Source organism: Coenobita brevimanus, chromosome 22 (genome assembly GCF_032717465.1).
Source record: "Coenobita brevimanus isolate Jiangsu-jjx chromosome 22, ASM3271746v2, whole genome shotgun sequence".
Taxonomy (NCBI): domain Eukaryota; kingdom Metazoa; phylum Arthropoda; class Malacostraca; order Decapoda; family Coenobitidae; genus Coenobita; species Coenobita brevimanus.
In genome coordinates, this window is record NC_136975.1 from 10,593,125 (window position 1) to 10,613,075 (window position 19,951).

Below are 19,951 nucleotides of genomic sequence, written 5' to 3' on the forward strand. Positions count from 1 at the left end.
GATAAGTTGAATGACGACTAAAAAAAATGCTAAAAAAAATCAGCGGAGGTAATAGGAAAAGCTACTACAACCAAAGCCAACACGGTTTCAAAAATGACACTCTAGCTTATAGATGAAAGAAAATCCAAAGAAATATGAAACCGAAAGAGCGAAATTAAATAAGATGATCAACAAGGGACAGAAAAAAGAAAAGAAAAAAGAAAGAGAACCATGGATCAGATCAAGGAAACCATCAGAAAAAGAAAATGTCTGAAGCAGGTCCAAAGTAAAATGGCACTAGGAAAGCAACATTTATATATCTCTGATGGACAAAAACGGTGAAATCATTAAATGTAGGGTTAAGATGGTGAAGAGGTAAAGAATTTTACAAAGTACTGTATGCATCAAAGACAAATAGTCGCAAAAGCTAACTTTTCAGTTGACACAAGTGAAAAATCTGAGGTAACACCAGAGGAAGCAAACATTTCTATTAAATACATAAAAAGAAGGATGGCCCACAAGATAGCATACTAGCAAATTTACTGTCGGATGCAGGAGTGGAAGTGCAAAACAGCCTAGCCGACTTATTTACCCAGTTCATAAATACGAAGAAAATTACCAAAACATGGTGTTATGCAGTAGATATTTTGATTACAAAAAAGGCGATTCAGAAGATCTTATTAACTATCGACCCATTTGCTTATTTTTTGTGCATACAAAGTCGGTAAAGTCCTTACGAGCAAAACAACAACAAATTTGGAAGAATATCTGTTTCGTGAACAACCAGGATTACGAAGAGGATATTCAGCAACTGATCATCTACACACAATGAATAAGCTAATTGAGAAAACTGCAGAATATAATAAATCACTGTGCTTAGGTTTTGTTCATTATGATAGGACTTTCGATATAGCAATTTTCATTTCACTGCGGAAAGAAGGAATAAATGAGAACATTGTAAAACTGTTCCTATCTATCTATTGCCAGACGCCTCAATCCCGTTTGGGGTGGCCACAAACAAAACGCCTCCACGTCACCCTGTCCCCAGCCATTTCACTACCCTGCTCCCAACTCACACACCCCTCTCCCATATACCTCTCCACCCCATCCCTCCATCTCATCCTCGGCCTCCCCCTCCCTCTTCCCCCCTCCACCTCACTCACATACACTCTCTTCGTCAATCTTTCACCCTCCATCCTCTCCACATGGCCAAACCACCTCAGTGTGTTCCTCATAACGCTTCCTATCACATCCACATCCACACCAGAACGCTTCTTTACATCCTCATTCGTCAGCCTGTCTCTCCATGTGACTCCACAGGCTCCTCTTAAAAAACTAATTTTCACTGCTCTCACTCTTGACTTGTGTCTTTCCAACAACATCCAAGCTTCACTTCCATACGTTAGAGTTGGTATCACAATACTGTCATGTAGTAACTTTTTCACTTCCATGCTCACTTCCCTGTTTCTTATCACTGCTTTCAAAGAACCAGCAACCTTTCTTCCCTGCTGTACCCTTTCATGCACTTCACCTTCCAAACCTCCATCTTTACTCATCAAACTACTCAAGTACTTAAACGTACTCACATTTTCCAATTCCTCACCATCTAACCTCGCTGTACATTCACTGACTTCATCTCTCTCAAAGACCATCACTTTACTCTTCCCTACATTCACCTTTAGATTCCGTTTCTTACACACTTTCCCAGTCTCATCCACCAAGCCTTGCAGCTCCCCTTCGTCTTCACTCAACAACACAGTATCATCTGCAAACAACAATACAGGGAGTTTCCAAACACTATCCTCTCTCACCAGGGCCACTCCAACATCCACTACCCTACCTTGTGCCTCTTTTATTACCCCATCCATGTACGGATTGAACAACCATGGTGACATGACACATCCCTGTTTCAACCCAACCTTCAAAGAGAAAAATTCACTTAGTTCACCATCCATACGCATTGCAGCCTTAGCACCATCATACATACTCTTCACACTATTCAACAACTTCCCATCTACTCCATATATTCTTGATACTTTCCACAGTCCTTGTTTATCCACCCTGTCATATGCTTTCTCCAAATCCATGAAAGCTGCATACAACTTCTTTCCCTTCTCTAGAAACTTTTCCACTAAAGATCTAAAAATGAATATCTGATCTACACAACCTCTTCCCTTCCTTAAGCCTCCCTATTCTTCTCCAACTAATTCCTCTGTTTTTTCTCTAACTCTGTCAATAAGTATCCTACCATACACTTTTCTTATTTCTCTAAGAAGACACATGCCCCTATGATTACCACACACTTCTTTTTCCTCTTTCCCTTTGTACAAGGGAATAATTATACCTGATTTCCAATCCTCCGGGACTCTACCTTCCTCCCAGGCCAATCTACACATCTTCCACATCCATTCTACTACAATCTCTCCCCCATGCTTCAGCATTTCACCACACACTCCATCAATTCCTGGGGCTTTCCCCACTTTAACTTTCTTCATTGCTTCCACAACTTCTATCCTACTGATTTCTTCCTGTCTTCTCACTTCCCTCCTTCTCCCAGCCATTCCCCAGCCACTTATACTCGTATTACTTCCATCCTGTATGTTCAACAATTTCTTCAAGTGTTCTCTCCATCTGCTCACTTTTTCTCCCTTCTCCACTAGTAATCTACCATTTTTATCTTTCACTCCCCTGCTAACCTCACTTCCACCCTGTCTTACTCTCTTCACCTCTTTCCAGAACATTTTCTTACGGTCCCTCCACTTTACACTCAAATTCCTTCCAAATTCCTCATCCACTCTCTTCTTACTTTCTCTTACTAATCTTTTCACCTTTCTCTTCCTTTCTACATATAACTCTCTCTTCCGCCTCTCAACTTCTTCCACGCTCCTATTTCTCATCCATTCATTGTATGCTCTCTTCTTTTGTGCCACAGCCTGTCTCACCTCTGCAGTCCACCACGCTGTTCCTTGCACCCCCCTCCGTCTTCTCTTCTTCCCACACACCACATCACATGCTGCACATATTTCTTCCTAACACACACACACACACACACACACATATATATATATATATATATATATATATATATAGAGAGAGAGAGAGAGAGAGAGAGAGAGAGAGAGAGAGAGAGAGAGAGAAAGGAACCGCTCCAGTTAATTACAGTACATAAGAATTCGGCAAAAATTAAGATTGTGAAGGGCGTGCGTCAGGGAGATACAGTTTTACGAAAATTATTTACAGCGTGCCAAGAAAGCATTTTCAGAATATTAGACTCAGAGAATAAAAAAGTAGACATAGATGGTGAAAACCTAAACCATTTAAGATTTGCAGATGACATTGTCTAAATCTCAGAAATAGCAGAGATATTACAATAAATGTTATATGACCTAAATAAAGAAAGTCTCAAAGTAGGGCTAAAGATGAGCCTGAGTAAAACTAATGTTTAATCCAGTACACCAAAGAGCGTCATCAAAACAAGCGAAAAATTCATGAAGAAGTCGAGGAGTAAAATGATTTGGGACAAATAACAACTAACGAAAAGCCATTATAGTGAGATAAAAAGACGCATTACAATTGGATGGAAAGCTTTCAGTAAATATGGAAGAATCATGAAAAGTAGCTTGCCAGTATGTATGATGCGAAAATTATATACCGAATCCCAGCTACGATGTACGTTTGTGAGACCTGGAAATTGACAAAATCGTGGGAAAATCAGCTAATCCATTTTTAAAGAGCAATGGAAAGATCCATGTTGGGAGTATCATTAAGAGACAGGAAAAGATCAACTCGGGTGAGAGAGCAGACTAAAGTCAGATACATTATAGAAGTTATAAAAGAACAGAAATGCAGGTGGGCAGGTCATGTAGCAAAAATAAAGGGTAACCGATGGAGCAAGAGACTGACTGACTGGAATTCATGAGGTTGTAAGCGTAGCAGAAAAAAGGCCAGAAAACAGGAGAGATGAGACAGAAAAATTTGGAGGCAAAACGTGGGAGAGATTGGCTCAGTCAAGGGATTCGTGGAAGAGGATGGGAGAGGCCTTTATTCAGTAGTGGATTTGGCCATGTGGAGAGGATGGAGGGTGAAAGACTGACGAAGAGAGTGTATGTGAGTGAGGTGGAGGGGGGAAGAGGGAGGGGGAGGCCGAGGATGAGATGGAGGGATGGGGTGGAGAGGTATATGAGAGAGGGGGGTGTGAGTTGGGAGCAGGGCAATGAAATGGCGGGGGACAGGGCGACTTGGAGGCGATTTGTTTGTGGCCACCCCAAACGGGATTGAGGCGTCTGGCAATAGATAGATAGATAGATAGATTTGCAACGGCCGATGATGATGATGATGATCTCTCTCTCTCTCTCTCTCTCTCTCTGTACATATATATATATATATATATATATATATATATATATATATATATATATATATATATATATATATATATATATATATATATATATATATATATATATATATTTATAGTGTATAGTGTATAGATAGATAGATAGATAGATAGATAGATATATATATATATATATATATATATATATATATATATATATATATATATCTATATATATCAGCCGTGGCTCAGTGTGTTAGGCGCTCCGCTCTGACCGAAGGGTCGGAGGATCGAATCCACCCAAGGGTCATTGGTAGACATCAGGAAGGGCATCCGCTCATAAAATGCTACACGCTCCAGTCCAAAAGTCCTCTACCCAGGGGCAACGCCTTAGCCCTTCGGGGATACCTGGCGTAAAACCAAATTATATATATATATATATATATATATATATATATATATATATATATATATATATATATATATAGATAGATAGATAGATAGATAGATAGATATAGATAGATAGATAGATATAGATAGATAGATAGATATAGATATATGGTGAAAAGAGGAAGGAGAAACATATTAAATAAAAAATAATTCATACACCAGAATACAGGTGTACTTCATTTATAAGAAATCTGTAGCAGTTGGACTTGAACTGTTGTTAGTTGAAGTTTGGGTAGATGCTACTTTGGGGAAGCGAATTCCAAAGATATGCAGTTCAAGGAATAATGGAATTCTGATAGACAGGACTTCTGAAATAAAGCGGTGAGACAGTCCAGTCATGAGCGCTCCCAGATGCCCGTGCAGCACGGGTGAAGACGTGGAGAGTTGGCACAATGGATGTAACTTCGTCTAAGCATTTGCCATAAAAGTATCTGTAAAATAATGCAGGAAGACAATATTCACTTTCATTTGTACGGGAGGTAGTTCATTTGTGATTGTAAGGTTTTAATCAATATCCATCCCCGCCCAGGAGGGGCTCGGGGATGGGTAATGTATTCTGTCGGTTTGTCTGTTTATATGTTTGTCTCTGTCTGTCTATCTGTCTTTTAACAACTTTACGCGAAAACAACTGGTGCAATTTTGACTACAGTTACAGGGCTGATGGGCTATGACCTGATCACCTGATTAAATTTTGGCCCATACTGAGCCATCACCCAAGCTGTAGGCCCCAAAAAATGTTTTTAAAAATCGTTTTCATTCCCCATAACTCCTTTCAAATTCTTCATATTGACATGAATAAAAAACCTAAAGGTGTATCTTTCAAAACTGCATCCTATAACATGCCTCATTACGTCAGGGGGGTCGCCCCCCACTTTTCTGTAGGGGGTCAGTGTCAGGTGGGTCGGGCCTAAATTTTCAAATGGATATCAAATCGTCAATTTTCACCCGATTTACTCCAGATTTGATATATGACATCTTTGACTAGATATTCTGTTGTGTTTATACCTCAACACTAAATGACTGCCGGGGACGGGTTTGCTGTACCTTGGCACCTCTTCTTTTGCTTCTTGTTTTTATTGTTTTGTTCTGTTTTTTGTCCAACTTTTTCAGTGCAACCTCTCCACATGCACTCCACAAGCTTGAGCAATATTCCAGCTGAGAGCGCACATGATTCTTCGAAATTATACCTAACTTCTAGTCTGTGAAGAAGTTACGGATTCTGTACAATAATCTAAGTCTCACTGAAGCGGTTTTAGCAAGTGATCCGATATGAGAGGCCCAACTGAGGGTATTGTTAAGTGACAGACAGAGAATTTCAATACTTCTAGAGTCAGGAGTATTGGATGCACTGAAAGTAATACAGGAATCAGTCAATATCTGTCTAATTGCATATTGTATATATTTGTTTTTCCTAGCATTAAATGAGACAGTCCTAATTTGTCACTATTCCGTGACCTTGGATAAATTTATATTTATGAATTTTGGTGTGCTGTGTTGAGAGTTAGAGATATTAAACCTTGTGAATGGGTGTTTAAGTGTGAAGGAACTGTAAAGAGTTGAGTATTCTGCATATGGGTGAATGGGATTATGGGTAATAGACAAGAGATCATTAACATGAATTGGAAATAGGGTTGGTGCTAGGACTTATCCTTCTGGCACACAGGCTTTAATCGAGTGGATATTTGAATATACATCATCTTCTTTTGTCTTTCTGTCGCTGAGATATAAGGAAATCAGTGGAACAACAGATAATAGGCCATAGCAAGAGACTTGGGATACCAGTGAACGGTGCCACACTCTGTCAAAACCTTTAGAAATACAAAGGGCTGTTGCATGAGTTTCTCCATGTTCATCAACTGACATATATACAGTATATACATATATATATATATATATATATATATATATATATATATATATATATATATATATATATATATATATATATATATATATATATATATTGTGTGTGTGTGTGTGTGTGTGTTTTCCCCTTCAATCCGATGACTTATACTTATTTCAATTCTGTTATGTTTGCAGTTTATTCGCTTTAGGACCGACTATTCTAAATGGAAGATTAGATACTGTGTCCATAATCTAGTGCTTTTCCCAGACGGTTCTCATACACTCTAAGAATAAATGAAACCATTTAGTACCAGCAATAATAATAATAATAATAATAATAATAATAATAATAATAATAATAATTAATAATAATAATAATAATAATAATAATAATAATAATACCTGGTAATAATAATAATAGTTAATAATAATAATAATAATAATAATAATATTATTATTATTATTATTATTATTATTATTATTATTGGCAGACGCCATAATCCCGCAAAGGGTGACCATTTGTCTTGACTTCGTTGTTTTACGGAGAGGGGCAATAACCCTCCGCCAACCCACATACTGATACATGAGGAACACGTATGGGTTTGTTATAGGGTTACAACCCAGCCTTGCAAATGGTTTCCTGGCTTTCAGGAAACCATTAAGCTTGTCAATCAATGTAAAACTCCTGAAAAGACAAGAAGAGTTCTAAAAAGTGACAGGAAAGTTGCGGGAAATAGGGAGAGAGGAGGGCAGACACAGAAAAAGAATGACAAAGGTGAAGGTAGAAGTAGGCTGCACTACATCAAAAGAAACGATGATGGTCTGCACCACCTACCACCATAATAATAATAATAATAATAATAATAATAATAATAATAATAATAACAATAATGATAATAATAATAATAATATTAATGATAGTAATAATAGTAATAGTAATAATCACAATATCAATATTATTAATGATAATAATAGTGGCAATAACAATCGTAACGTTCAGTATATACATAACAGAAAGACGTTATCTTACTGGAGGGGTGACATTAATGGTACGATATATTCTGACTTTCACATCATGTTTCAGATTTTTTAACCCAAATTTTTCCCTGTAATTAATATTTCACACTCGCTGGCTGCTATGACTGGCTTTCAGTGGAATATAATACTCTTGTGTTTGCTGGAATAGAAACCCAGAGATGTCCCTAATATGAAAGGGTTAATAATAGCAGCATTATACACGGCCACTGAAATGACATTATTTTACTGCCTCAGTTCATGCAGTGCCATACCTTACTATGCTTGTCTATATAAATTATGATGTCGCAGTTTTAAACATGAGATAGTCTACTGTGCTGAGAATATTTACAAACTGCCTTAAAACTTCCATTGTTCTCAGCATTAACGAAGTGGCTCCATAATATCCATATATTAGATGTCACGTTCATTCGTGACCTAGACTCTTAACGCAGTACAACAGAAGGCAGTCCTGCAGCAACTCGCCGTATGGGCAGGCCTAAGGCTGGTCTAGAAGTGAGAATTGAGAATCTGAGATGGAGACTGGCAATGAACAGACAAGTTCATGTGTGCAACTGCAGAAATACTGTAACTTGGTCTGCTGCTTTAATTTATTTCATTCAACACCTAATTTGTATATAGATCAAATTAATGTACTTGATTTTGCTTGAACTGTGTATATATATATATATATATTTCGTGCACACAGACTACAAGTAGAAGCACAATTTTCAGACCCAAAGTACAAGTACATGAAAACTTCTAATTAAGTGCAAATACATGTGCTAGACCCATGCTTGACTTGGAGGCCATTTGTTTGTGGCCACCCATTCCGGGATTTAGACGTCTGGATATAGAGAGATAGATAGAGAGACCAGTCAAAATCACTGGATGAGGGAGGGAAAGGGGGTAGAACCACAGACATCATTACCATACCAAGAAATGGTGCTCCTCCATCCTCATGTGCTGTAGGCCTAATTTATTGTGGATGGCGAGAGCTAAGGCAAGGGAGTGAGACGGCAGACAGGAGAGGAGAGAAGAGGAAAGGTGAGAAGAGAGCAGAGATAGAAAGATAAAGAAACAGTAGAGAAGACGGGAGAAAGAGGGAGGGGAAACTTAGCAACCGCATAAGAAGAATGGATGCTCTTGCTTTTCGTACTCCCGTTTAAGGTTTTGGTCAATATGAGTGCGTGGTGTGTGGCGAGGGAAGCGCGATGGTTGGGGCTAGGGGGAGACCACAGCTACCAACACATCGTCAAACTGTAAGACTTTTCACTTTTGCCCGTCACGCATACTCAGCAGGTGCACTTGACAAGAGAGGATAGGAAAAGCGAGCCAGATGAAAGAGAAAGAGGAAATTACAGACGCCCACATACCAAGAATGGGTGCTCCTCCATCTCCATATGGGGTGATGGTGAGGTTGAGAGTATGGTGTGTGGCGAGGGCAAGGGTGATGGCGGGGGCTGGAGGCGAGGACACAGCCACCACGACATGCATGAAGCTGTCAGACCCCACACTGTTCGTAACACGACACGTGTAGTTGGCCGTCTCACTCACACCTGAAAGACAAAAGACCAATCAGGACGGTAAAATAACAGTTTGTTTATAGTCAGCAGGGTGACATCTAAAAACAGTGAAGATACACGAAAGAAAAAAGGGGGGGTACCATGATTAGGTTACCAAAATCAGTGGAAAGAAAAAATCACATTGTGATACTGGATGGTAGGTAAACTGCCTGTTGATATTTGCAGGATATACACAAAATTATAGTGAAACATGAGGGAGCATTAAGAAGGTACAATAATGTCTCCTGAAAACTGGTCTTGAGGCCGAATATATGATTCTGCCCAGTGATCTTGACTTTCGGCCGATTGCCCTCAGAATAGAAATACTTTATCCTTATCTCACTTTCAACGTTTCTACCAAGGTTGTTCAAAATTAGATCAATACCTAATCGACTTTGCTCTGCGACGTTGAGCTTTGACCTGTTCTTTTCAAAACTGACTCTTCATCTTTTCATAACCTTCAACCATGCACCCAGTTTGGTCTATATTAAATAAAAACTGTCTTGCGGTATAAAGTCGAGATTATTACCGTTTCCTATGGTATTTAGACCTTTGATTGTTTTCAAAATTGAATCTATTCAAACTTGCCTTTGCCTCAGCCCTTTGATCATTTGCTTATTGTTCTAAAAATTTAATAGATTTTCTCTTGGGAAGAAACTCAACGCTTCCACAAAAATTAGTTCAGATGGGATCAACTCTGTTCGAGCTGCTTTGTCCACAGACAAACAGACACACGCCGAGCCAAACAATACCTCGGGTGCTCTGTTGCATGGGTGGGTGTAATAAACTGATGAGGGTGACAGATACGAAATGTTCACACACCTGGAGGAAAACATCGCTTGGGACATCTATCTATCTATCTATCTATTGCCAGACGCCTTAATCCCGTTTGGGGTGGCCACAAACAAATCGCCTCCAAGTCGCCCTGTCCCCCGCCATTTCACTGCCCTGCTCCGAACTCACACACCCCTCTCTCATATATCTCTCCACCCCATCCCTCCATCTCATCCTCGGCCTCCCCCTCCCTCTTCCCCCCTCCACCTCACTCACATGCACTCTCTTCGTCAGTCTTTCACCCTCCATCCTCTCCACATGGCCAAACATATTGACATAATTGACTAACGGAGTGAGTCTGGCAGTAGTACACTGTGGACACTATCCACCCCTGCTTCCATAAATACACAGACAAGATAATACCTTAGATGACGCATATACAGTAGCGATATGTAAAACTGCAGCCCACACCATATAACCCATATTCTTATTCTATAGCATTCACACAACTCTAACAGCAACAAAGCATCTCAGTTTTATCAAATCTATGGCCTGCCTCGTTGGGGTTGGTTGGCTTGCTCTGTGTTAGAGGTCTCAGTCAGAGTAGGCTAATGTTTTCAACAACAACAACAACAACAACACAGCAACAACACAGTGAATTCTCGCTCACACTTATGGACAAATATTAAAAAAAAAAAAAGTAAGTATACTGGAGGAGGAGAGACATACTGAAGAAGGAAATGCATACCACAAAATATCAGGTGAAAGGATAAGGCTGGAGGTATACAGAATGAGGGAGGGAAGTCTGGAATGCAAAGAAGGACAGTAGCTGACTGTTGATAAAGCGGCATGATTTTAATAAGACCTTCGAATTACAGTAAGCATGATTATTTTAACTGCGTTAACAGACAGGATGGTTAGGGGGACAGTTTTTTGGCACCACAACCTTGGATGCGATACTGTACTGTATTACCTACATGTGGTGTCAGTCCAGAGAAAACTGAACGATAAAAGCAGAAGAATGGACATATCATCCCATTTTCAAATGAAAATTTATAATATTTGTTGTCCCAAATTCAGGACACATACAAAGCATTGTAGTAAGAGACAGTGTTGGGTGAGGGGGAGGAGGAGTTAGCTGAAAAGAAGCTGCAAGAAGGATGAAAGTGAATTGCAAGTGTCTCATTCACTGTCACCCCATACTTTCATCCTCTCTCTCTCTCTCTCTCTCTCTCTCTCTCTCTCTCTCTCTCTCTCTCTCTCTCTATCGATCGCTGTTTCTCACCGGTCAGATGTAGGTCACCGCCGGGCAGAATCTGTGTTCGGTGCCCCGAGGAGATGCCGACCCCGTTTGAGATCCAGGAGACAGACGGGGGAGGGGAACCGAACCCCCTACACCCCAACGTCACCCCAGAACCCACCCCCACCCGCCACACCCGTCCGCCCCCTCCCACGGCAACCGGGGAGTAGGAGGGGGTGGGGGCGAGCTGTGCGGTGAGACGGGGAGACTGACTACCTTCTCCTGCTACTGTGGTTGCTGTCACCCAAACCTGAAAATATTGAGATTTGGGTGTCTCATATGGAATGGCAAAAACATTGGTTATCATCATCATCATCATCATCATCATCATCATCATAAGTGGAGGGAAAGATTATGCTTTACGGCTATTGCGGTGGCTGTCACTCACACCTACAAAAACCGACACAGCGATCTGTGAAAAAAAACTATAAATTGAAATGTCAGTCATTTATTATCCCTTTCATATCCAGGAACGTGTAAGGCATAAAACAGTCTGAGACTAAACCACCTTCGTCCAGATATTTAAACTGCAGGAAACCGTGGCATATTCCAGGCGGCATTTACATGAAAGAAAAAGCCTCTGACGGTGTATTGGATTTACACCGTAAAGCGTTAGCACACAACCCTCTCCGACCTGAGAGTTCTATCACTGCTTTACCGAGGCATCTACAGAAACTTTCTTTCATACTGTTTATATGTATGATGATCCGCATAATTATAATCATTTACCGTTCCAAAACTTTTCTAAAACAGAATTAAGTTAGCAACATGCAGTTCCACAAACAAGGAGAGAGGAAAAGGAAAGGAGGAAGTACAGAAATTCTGCACCGAACAGTTAAACACGTTTTATGTGTCATTAACATGGCAGGAATTATTCGCCATATTTGACAAAAACATGTTGGTATATGGTAACGACTATCACCCACTCACATCATATAGTGCTTCCTACATCTTCCTTCTCCTTCATATTTTTTGTGTGTGTTGTCCTTCTCACTTCCTACTTCTCGGGTCTTTCCTGCCACTTTTTGTTATTACTCCTCATTCCATTTCAAGTGGTTCTACAATGAGTGGCAAGCCTTATTTTTTTGTGACCTAGGAAACCATTTACAACTCTGGGGTGCAACCATAAAACCAAATAATGGAGTGATATGGAGTCCGCTATGGTGCCCCTATCAACACTTGAAGAGGCGCAAATGCTGTATCCATCCGGGAATCAAACCTCCACATTCTTCTCCGCGCCCTGTTCCACAAGGCACTGTCTGCCGCAAGGGAAAATCAAGCCACTGCATTGGACAGCCCTTCGAGGGTGGTTGCTTGCCTGTGATTGATGGATTTAATCAACAACAACAACGTATCGAAACAGAACCGATATTCATTATTTTACATATGCATACTTGAGCATGTCAGAATCTCCAATCTGTATTATGGAGTTATTCATCTGGCGAGCAATGTATTTCTGTCAGTCGACAATTGTGATTCATCAACATCACCATCCAGACCTCCTTTCCCACCTTGGAGTGGGGTAAGGTAAGGTCCGGAGAGCCAGAAATAATATGTAGGATATACAATGACTGTTACGCTCACAGTGATAATAATTTGGTAGAGGTGCCATTCAGCATGACTTGGCCTTAAATTCTCTTTCTGATAATCCCAGAATGCATTTTTTATGCAACTCTTGTAGTGCAGCAGAATGCACGAATCATCTGCATCCACTTATTTTAAGTGCCTTTTTTTTTTTCTTACCGGTATATCAAGCTAATTTACCCCCCTGGGGGTAGGGGGGTTTTCAAGAATACTCCCCCAGTATCCCTGCTTGTCGTAAAAGGCGACTAAAAGGGTTGGCGGAGGGTTAGTGCCCCTCCCCGGAAAACAACTAACTAAAAAAACAAACAAGAAGCCTCGGACAAAGACTGACCAAACGATGACGACCAAGGACCGGACAAAGAACTTGGAAATGAGTACATGGAATGTAAGAGGAGTGAATGATGAGGTGAAAGAGAGAGAGATTGTCCAGGTGCTTGAGGGTGCGAAAGTGGATGTATGTGGAATAACTGAAACAAAATGGTGAGGAGAAAGTGTAAGAGAATGGGAGTATGGATGGGGTATATGTGCAGGAGTAGGTGAGAATGAGAGGGCAAGGGAAGGAGTATGTATAGTTGTGAGTAAAAGATGGAATAGGAGCATAAGACAGTATGGATCAATTGGGTCAAGGATTGTGTGGGTAAAGCTGAAAGTTGGAATACAAATGTGGGCGATTGTGTGTGTGTATGCACCAACGCAAGATCGTGCTAGAAGAGTGAGAGAAGAGTTCTGGACAAATGTGGAAGTGTGCATGGAAAAGTTTGGAAGGAATGAGAGAGTGTTTTTGAATGGTGATATGAATGGTAAAGTTGGGAATGTGAAGGTGGATGGAATAGTTGGTGAGTGGGGTGTGCCTGCTGAGATAGATGAGAATGGGAGTGCGTTAGTGGATATTTGTGCTGGGAGGGGGTTGGTGATAGCCAAAACCCTCTTCAGGCATAAAATGATCCACAGGTATACATGGCGAGTGATGGGAAGGGTGGGTGGTGAACTGAATGAAAGGAAGGCAATGATTGATTATGTGTGTGTGGATGAAAGGATGCGAAGATGTGTAAAGGATGCAAGAGTGTATAGAGGTTGGGGGAGTGGACTTTCTGACCACTACTTGGTGGTGGCCAGAATTAGAATGCAAGTAAGATGGAGGAATAGAAGCAGGGAAAGACGAGAGGAAGGAGTAGTTGCAAGGAGAGTGGAAAGATTACAAGAGGATGAGAAAAAGGCAGAGTATACGAGAGAAGTGGAGGAACGATTGGGCAAATATGAATTGGAGCAGATGGGAGACGTGGAAGGTGTGTGTAAGATATTTACAGAAGAAATATGTGCAGCATGTGATGTGGTGTGTGGAAGGAAGAGAAGACGGAGGGGGGTGCAAGGAACAGCGTGGTGGACTGAAGAGGTGAAACAGGCTGTGGCACAAAAGAAGAAAGCATACAATGATTGGATGAGAAATAGGGGCATGGAAGATGTTGAGAGGCGGAAGAGGGAGTTATATGTGGAAAGAAAGAGAGAGGTGAAAAGATTAGTAAGAGAGAGTAAGAAGAGAGTGGATGAGGAATTTGGAAGGAATTTGAGTGTAAAGTGGAGGGACTGTAAGAAAATGTTCTGGAGAGAAGTGAAAAGAGTAAGACAGGGTGGAAGTGAAGATAGCAGGGGAGTGAAAGATAAAAATGGTAGATTACTAGTGGAAAAGGGAGAAAAAGTGAGCAGATGGAGAGAACACTTTAAGGAATTGTTGAACGTAGAGGATGGAAGTAATGCGAGTATAAGTGGCTGGGGAATGGCTGGGAGAAGGAGGGAGGTGAGAAGACAGGAAGAAATCAGTAGGATAGAAGTTGTGGAATCAATGAAGATAGTTAAATCGGGGAAAGCCCCAGGAATTGATGAAGTGTGTGGTGAAATGCTGAAGCATGGGGGAGAGATAGTAGTAGAAGGGATGTGGAAGATGTGCAGATTGGCCTGGGAGGAAGGTAGAGTCCCGGAGGATTGGAAGTCAGGTATAATTATTCCCTTGTACAAAGGAAAAGGGGAAAAAGAAGTGTGTGGTAATCATAGGGGCATTTGTCTTCTTAGTATAATAGGAAAAGTGTATGGTAGGATACTTATAGACAGAGTTAGAGAAAGAACAAAGGAATTAGTTGGAGAAGAACAGGAAGGCTTTAGGAAAGGAAGAGGTTGTGTAGATCAGATATTCATTCTTAGATCTTTAGTGGAAAAGTTTCTAGAGAAGGGAAAGAAGTTGTATGCGGCTTTCATGGATTTGGAGAAAGCATATGACAGGGTGGATAGACAAGGATTGTGGAAAGTGTTAAGAATATATGGAGTAGATGGGAAGTTATTGAATGCTGTGAAGAGTATGTACGATGGTGCGAAGGCTGCAGTGCTTGTGGATGGTGAACTAAGTGAATTTTTCTCTTTGAAAGTTGGTTTGAAACAGGGATGTGTCATGTCTCCATGGTTGTTCAATCTGTACATGGATGGGGTAATAAAAGAGGTACAAGGTAGGGTAGTGGATGTTGGAGTGGCCCTGGTGAGAGAGGATAGTGTTTGGAAACTCCCTGTACTGTTGTTTGCAGATGATACTGTGTTGTTGAGTGAAGACGAAGGGGAGCTGCAAGGCTTGGTGGATGAGTTTGAGAGAGTGTGTAAGAAACGGAATCTAAAGGTGAATGTAGGGAAGAGTAAAGTGATGGTCTTTGAGAGAGGTGAAGTTAGTGAATGTACAGCGAGGTTGGATGGTGAGGAATTGGAAAATGTGAGTACGTTTAAGTACTTGGGTAGTGTGATGAGTAGGGATGGAGGTTTGGAGGGTGAAGTGCTTGAAAGGGTACAGCAGGGAAAAAAGGTTGCTGGTTCTTTGAAAGCAGTGATAAGAAACAGGGAAGTGAGCATGGAAGTGAAAAAGTTACTACATGACAGTATTGTGATACCAACTCTAACGTACGGAAGTGAAGCTTGGACGTTGTTGGAAGGACACAAGTCAAGAGTGAGAGCCGTGGAAATGAGTTATTTAAGAGGAGCCTGTGGAGTCACATGGAGAGACAGGCTGACGAATGAGGATATAAAGGAGTGTTGTGGTGTGGATGTGGATGTGATAGGAAGCGTTATGAGGAACACACTGAGGTGGTTTGGCCATGTGGAGAGGATGGAGGGTGAAAGACTGACGAAGAGAGTGTATGTGAGTGAGGTGGAGGGGGGAAGAGGGAGGGGGAGGCCGAGGATGAGATGGAGGGATGGGGTGGAGAGGTATATGAGAGAGGGGGGTGTGAGTTGGGAGCAGGGCAGTGAAATGGCGGGGGACAGGGCGACTTGGAGGCGATTTGTTTGTGGCCACCCCAAACGGGATTGAGGCGTCTGGCAATAGATAGATAGATAGATAGATTTCTTTCATGCAGATCTAAAGACTGATACTACCACTACAGTATATTATAGGCAATGTTAATGATGTTTATGTGTCATATTATTAAATTCACATTAACAGATTGTCTGTAAGTATGATTAATAAGTATAACTTTAATATTTTCTTATTTTGCAGTACCTGGTCTTCTGTGGTATTCACCTGTATCCTGGAGGATGGTGTAAGGCCCTTCAGCTCCCGCCACGTTGTCTCCGAGCCGGCCGTCCCCACCACATCCGCTACTGCCACCTGTAAGGCCATGATAAATTAGTGACAAGGACTTTTTGAGTCAAGATACTTGTTTAGCAGGTGTGTTGCTTGTAGGAAACGTCATCATTGCATATCCTTGTTCTTATGCCTTGTTTTCCTGCTTTGAAACCTACACAGCTGCACTGCAAAGATGATTTCCCAGTTTCTCCTTATTTACGAAACCATTTGTGGGAAATGCGAAATTCTGGAATAACAATCCGACTTACAACAATGACTCACTGTATTTCTCAAATGTTTCTCTTTACTACTACATTTCTTTCTTCAAATAGGCAGCAGAGTAATTGTTATGAAAAAAGAAAGCTAGAGAGACAGAGAGAGATTCCACAATGGTCCAGGGGAACTGTCACATACACTGAGAATTAACAATAAACGGAAGATCAGATTTCATGCAAAAAACACTGAATGCAGCTGTAATAATGTGTTCAGAATACGGTCATACAGTCAAAGTGTTCGAGCAGTCAGCTTGATAAAAAGAAACTGGCATATCTATTTACTATACATGTAAGGATATTATTTTACACACACACACACACACACACACACACACACACACACACACACACACACACACACACACACACACACACACACACACACACACACACACACACACACACACACACACACACACACACACACACACACACACACATATAAACAGTAACACTGGAAATGAGAGCTATCTGAATATGTTTGCAGATGATGCAAAAATACAAAGGAGAATTACTAACACAGACTCTTGTAAAGAGCTACAAGAAGAATTAAATAAACTTCATGAATGGAGTAGTCCATGGCAAATGGAATTCAATGTGGACAAGTGTCATGTAATCAAGTTTAGTAAAAGTGGAAAAAGACCTGATTGGGATTATAAGTTAGGAAATAAAACCCTATACACATCAGAAAGAGAGAAAGACCTAGGTGTGATTATCAATAAAAGACTATCTCCGGCTGACCACATCAGCGAGAAAGTACGGAACATGTATACACTGCTTGCAAATATGAGAAAAGCATTCACATACGTAAATGAAGACATGCTAAGAAGGATAATAACATCATTCATTAGACCAACCCTGGAATATGCATCAGTAGTCTGGAGTCCTCATCTCAAAAAGCACATAGACATGATTGAAAAAGTTCAAAGGGCCGCTACAAGATGGATACCAAGCTTAAGGGACCTAAGCTACGAAGAAAGACTAAATAAACTGAATCACCCAACACTACAGGAGCGAAGGAAAAGAGGTGATATGATAACGCTATATAAGTGCATATCAGGGAAGGAGAAAATAGACATAAATGAATACTTAACATATGGAGAAGCATCAGCAAGAGGACACTGCAAAAAACTGCATAAGAAGAGAGGTGATAAAGACGTAAGGAAATTCAATTTCCCAAACAGAGCAATTGATCAATGGAATGCACTACCGAATGAAATAGTGTGTGCCAAAACAATTCACAAATTTAAGGATATGTACGATAAATATGGTTTAAGACACGGGACAGTACGAGCTTGACTCATTCCTGTAAAGATACAATTAGGTAAGAACAATTAGGTAAGAACATAAATACATATATATCAATCTATATCCATTTGTCTATCTGTATCTATCTTTCTATCAATCTCTCTCTCTCTCTCTCTCTCTCTCTCTCTCTCTCTCTCTCTCTCTCTCTCTCTCCTTCTCTCTATGTGTGTGTATGTGTGTGTATATATATATATATATATATATATATATATATATATATATATATATATATATATATATATATATACAGTATATATATACTCGTATATTTATGTATACATAGTGAGCAAAAGAAGTACAGTTACCTGTGCATGCTAATTTCATAGTGCCGTTAAAGTTGAAATGGAAGAAGTTTCACCCAGATACTGATACTGTGCATACGGTACAGATACCACACTTTTTACACAACATGAAGAGAACCCAAGTCAGGTTGAAACTATTTATCTCCATAATGAGCACAATTTCATCATGTCTGTAATAACTTCCACAATATTCATATGACTGACCTTATTATCCTTGGCAGAGTAGAGTGTATAGTGTATAATGCTGCCTGTAAGAGGGTCTGGTGGTAGCCAGGTCACTAGTAGGCTGTTCTTGCCCGTCACCACCGCTCGCAGGTGACGGGGTGGCCCGGGCACTGTGGAGTGAGAGGGAAGGAAAGATTCGGTCAGGGGGAGGTTGTTTGGGGGAACCAAAAATGCAGAGAAATTTGGATGCTGTCGTTGCTTAATCTTGGTCTGGCAAGGCTGACCCGTCGACGGAAGGTATGCAAGTTTCTGTAAGGCTGCCCTACAGTTACAGCACAATACATATTCCATGTAGGGATTCAGTACCCCCTTGTGGTAGACAACACCTCTCTAGAGTCGACTCAAGGTCCTTACCAGGCCATGATGCAGGAATATACGTGGTGGTTTGACTCCAGGGTTGTTGCCGCAGCTGTTCTACCCAGAATATACAGCATCACCACGTGTAGGCTCCCCTTTTGGGTCAAGGAAGAATATATAAAAGGAAAAGGCTAAGAAAGTGGGTTAAAAGGGGAAAATCAGAGAAAGTAGATAGGAAAAGTAGATGTAGTAGAAGTAAGTAAAAAATACGAGTAGATAGAGGGATGCAGAGAAAGATTAGAAACAGATACACAGAGAAAGTTTGTAAAAAGAAAAATGCAGAGAATGAAAGTAAAAATGATTGCTGAGAGAGAGAGACAGAGAGAGAGAGAGAGAGAGAGAGAGAGAGAGAGAGAGAGAGAGAGAGAGAGAGAGAGAGAGAGACAGAGAGAGAGAGAGAGAGAGAGAGAGAGAGATGGTTAAAAATGGAAACGCTTATAATGCTGTTGACAAGGGAATACAGAGAAAGTAGGTATATAAATTAAGGAAATGCAAAAGACAGGATGTTAATGAGAGGTAATGCAGGAAAGGTAGACATGGATGAAAGGAAAATGCTGTGTAGGAAGGAAAGTACACGTGGAATGCGAAACTGGGGCTGTAAAACATGTGTGATACTCAGGTTATCATATCTGAACATCCAAAATGGAGGACGCTTTACAAAGGAATGAGAGGCAGGAAGTTGAAGCAATAAATACCAACGTTTTTCCATTGTACTGTTGTGTTCTGCTGTTTCATATTGTCTTAGTTAACACCTGAATTTCTTGTGGAATCAGTTACTGGTTTAATTCTTCAAATATTACTGATGTGGAGCCAGGGAGGGTGACAATATGGTACCTGTTCACGACCATAAATGAACCATACCGCGAGTTATAAGACCGGAATTGAAGTAACATGGAAGTATCAGTGTTTCTCTCAAGATTAAATATCTTTTTTCCTATGTCTATTCTACCGTGATGCAAGTTTCGCATGGAAAATTCTGGTGAAATGTAGAAATGTCCGATATCCCGAACAATTTCAAATATTTAGATATTCCTCCGGG

The 19,951-nt window shown here is 40.6% G+C and overlaps 1 protein-coding gene across 1 annotated transcript in view; it reads right to left on the minus strand.

The window, feature by feature from the left end:
* Window positions 1–19,951, minus strand: part of LOC145392421 (cell adhesion molecule Dscam2-like) — a 331,196-nt gene that overhangs the window by 94,500 nt on the left and 216,745 nt on the right. The window contains exons 18-21 of the mRNA XM_080266830.1: window positions 18,535–18,665; window positions 16,401–16,487; window positions 11,249–11,513; window positions 9,001–9,183 (exon numbers count right to left, since the gene is read on the minus strand). Of these exons, the coding sequence (XP_080122956.1) occupies window positions 9,001–9,183; window positions 11,249–11,513; window positions 16,401–16,487; window positions 18,535–18,665 (666 nt within the window). The remainder of the gene's footprint in view (window positions 1–9,000; window positions 9,184–11,248; window positions 11,514–16,400; window positions 16,488–18,534; window positions 18,666–19,951) is intronic.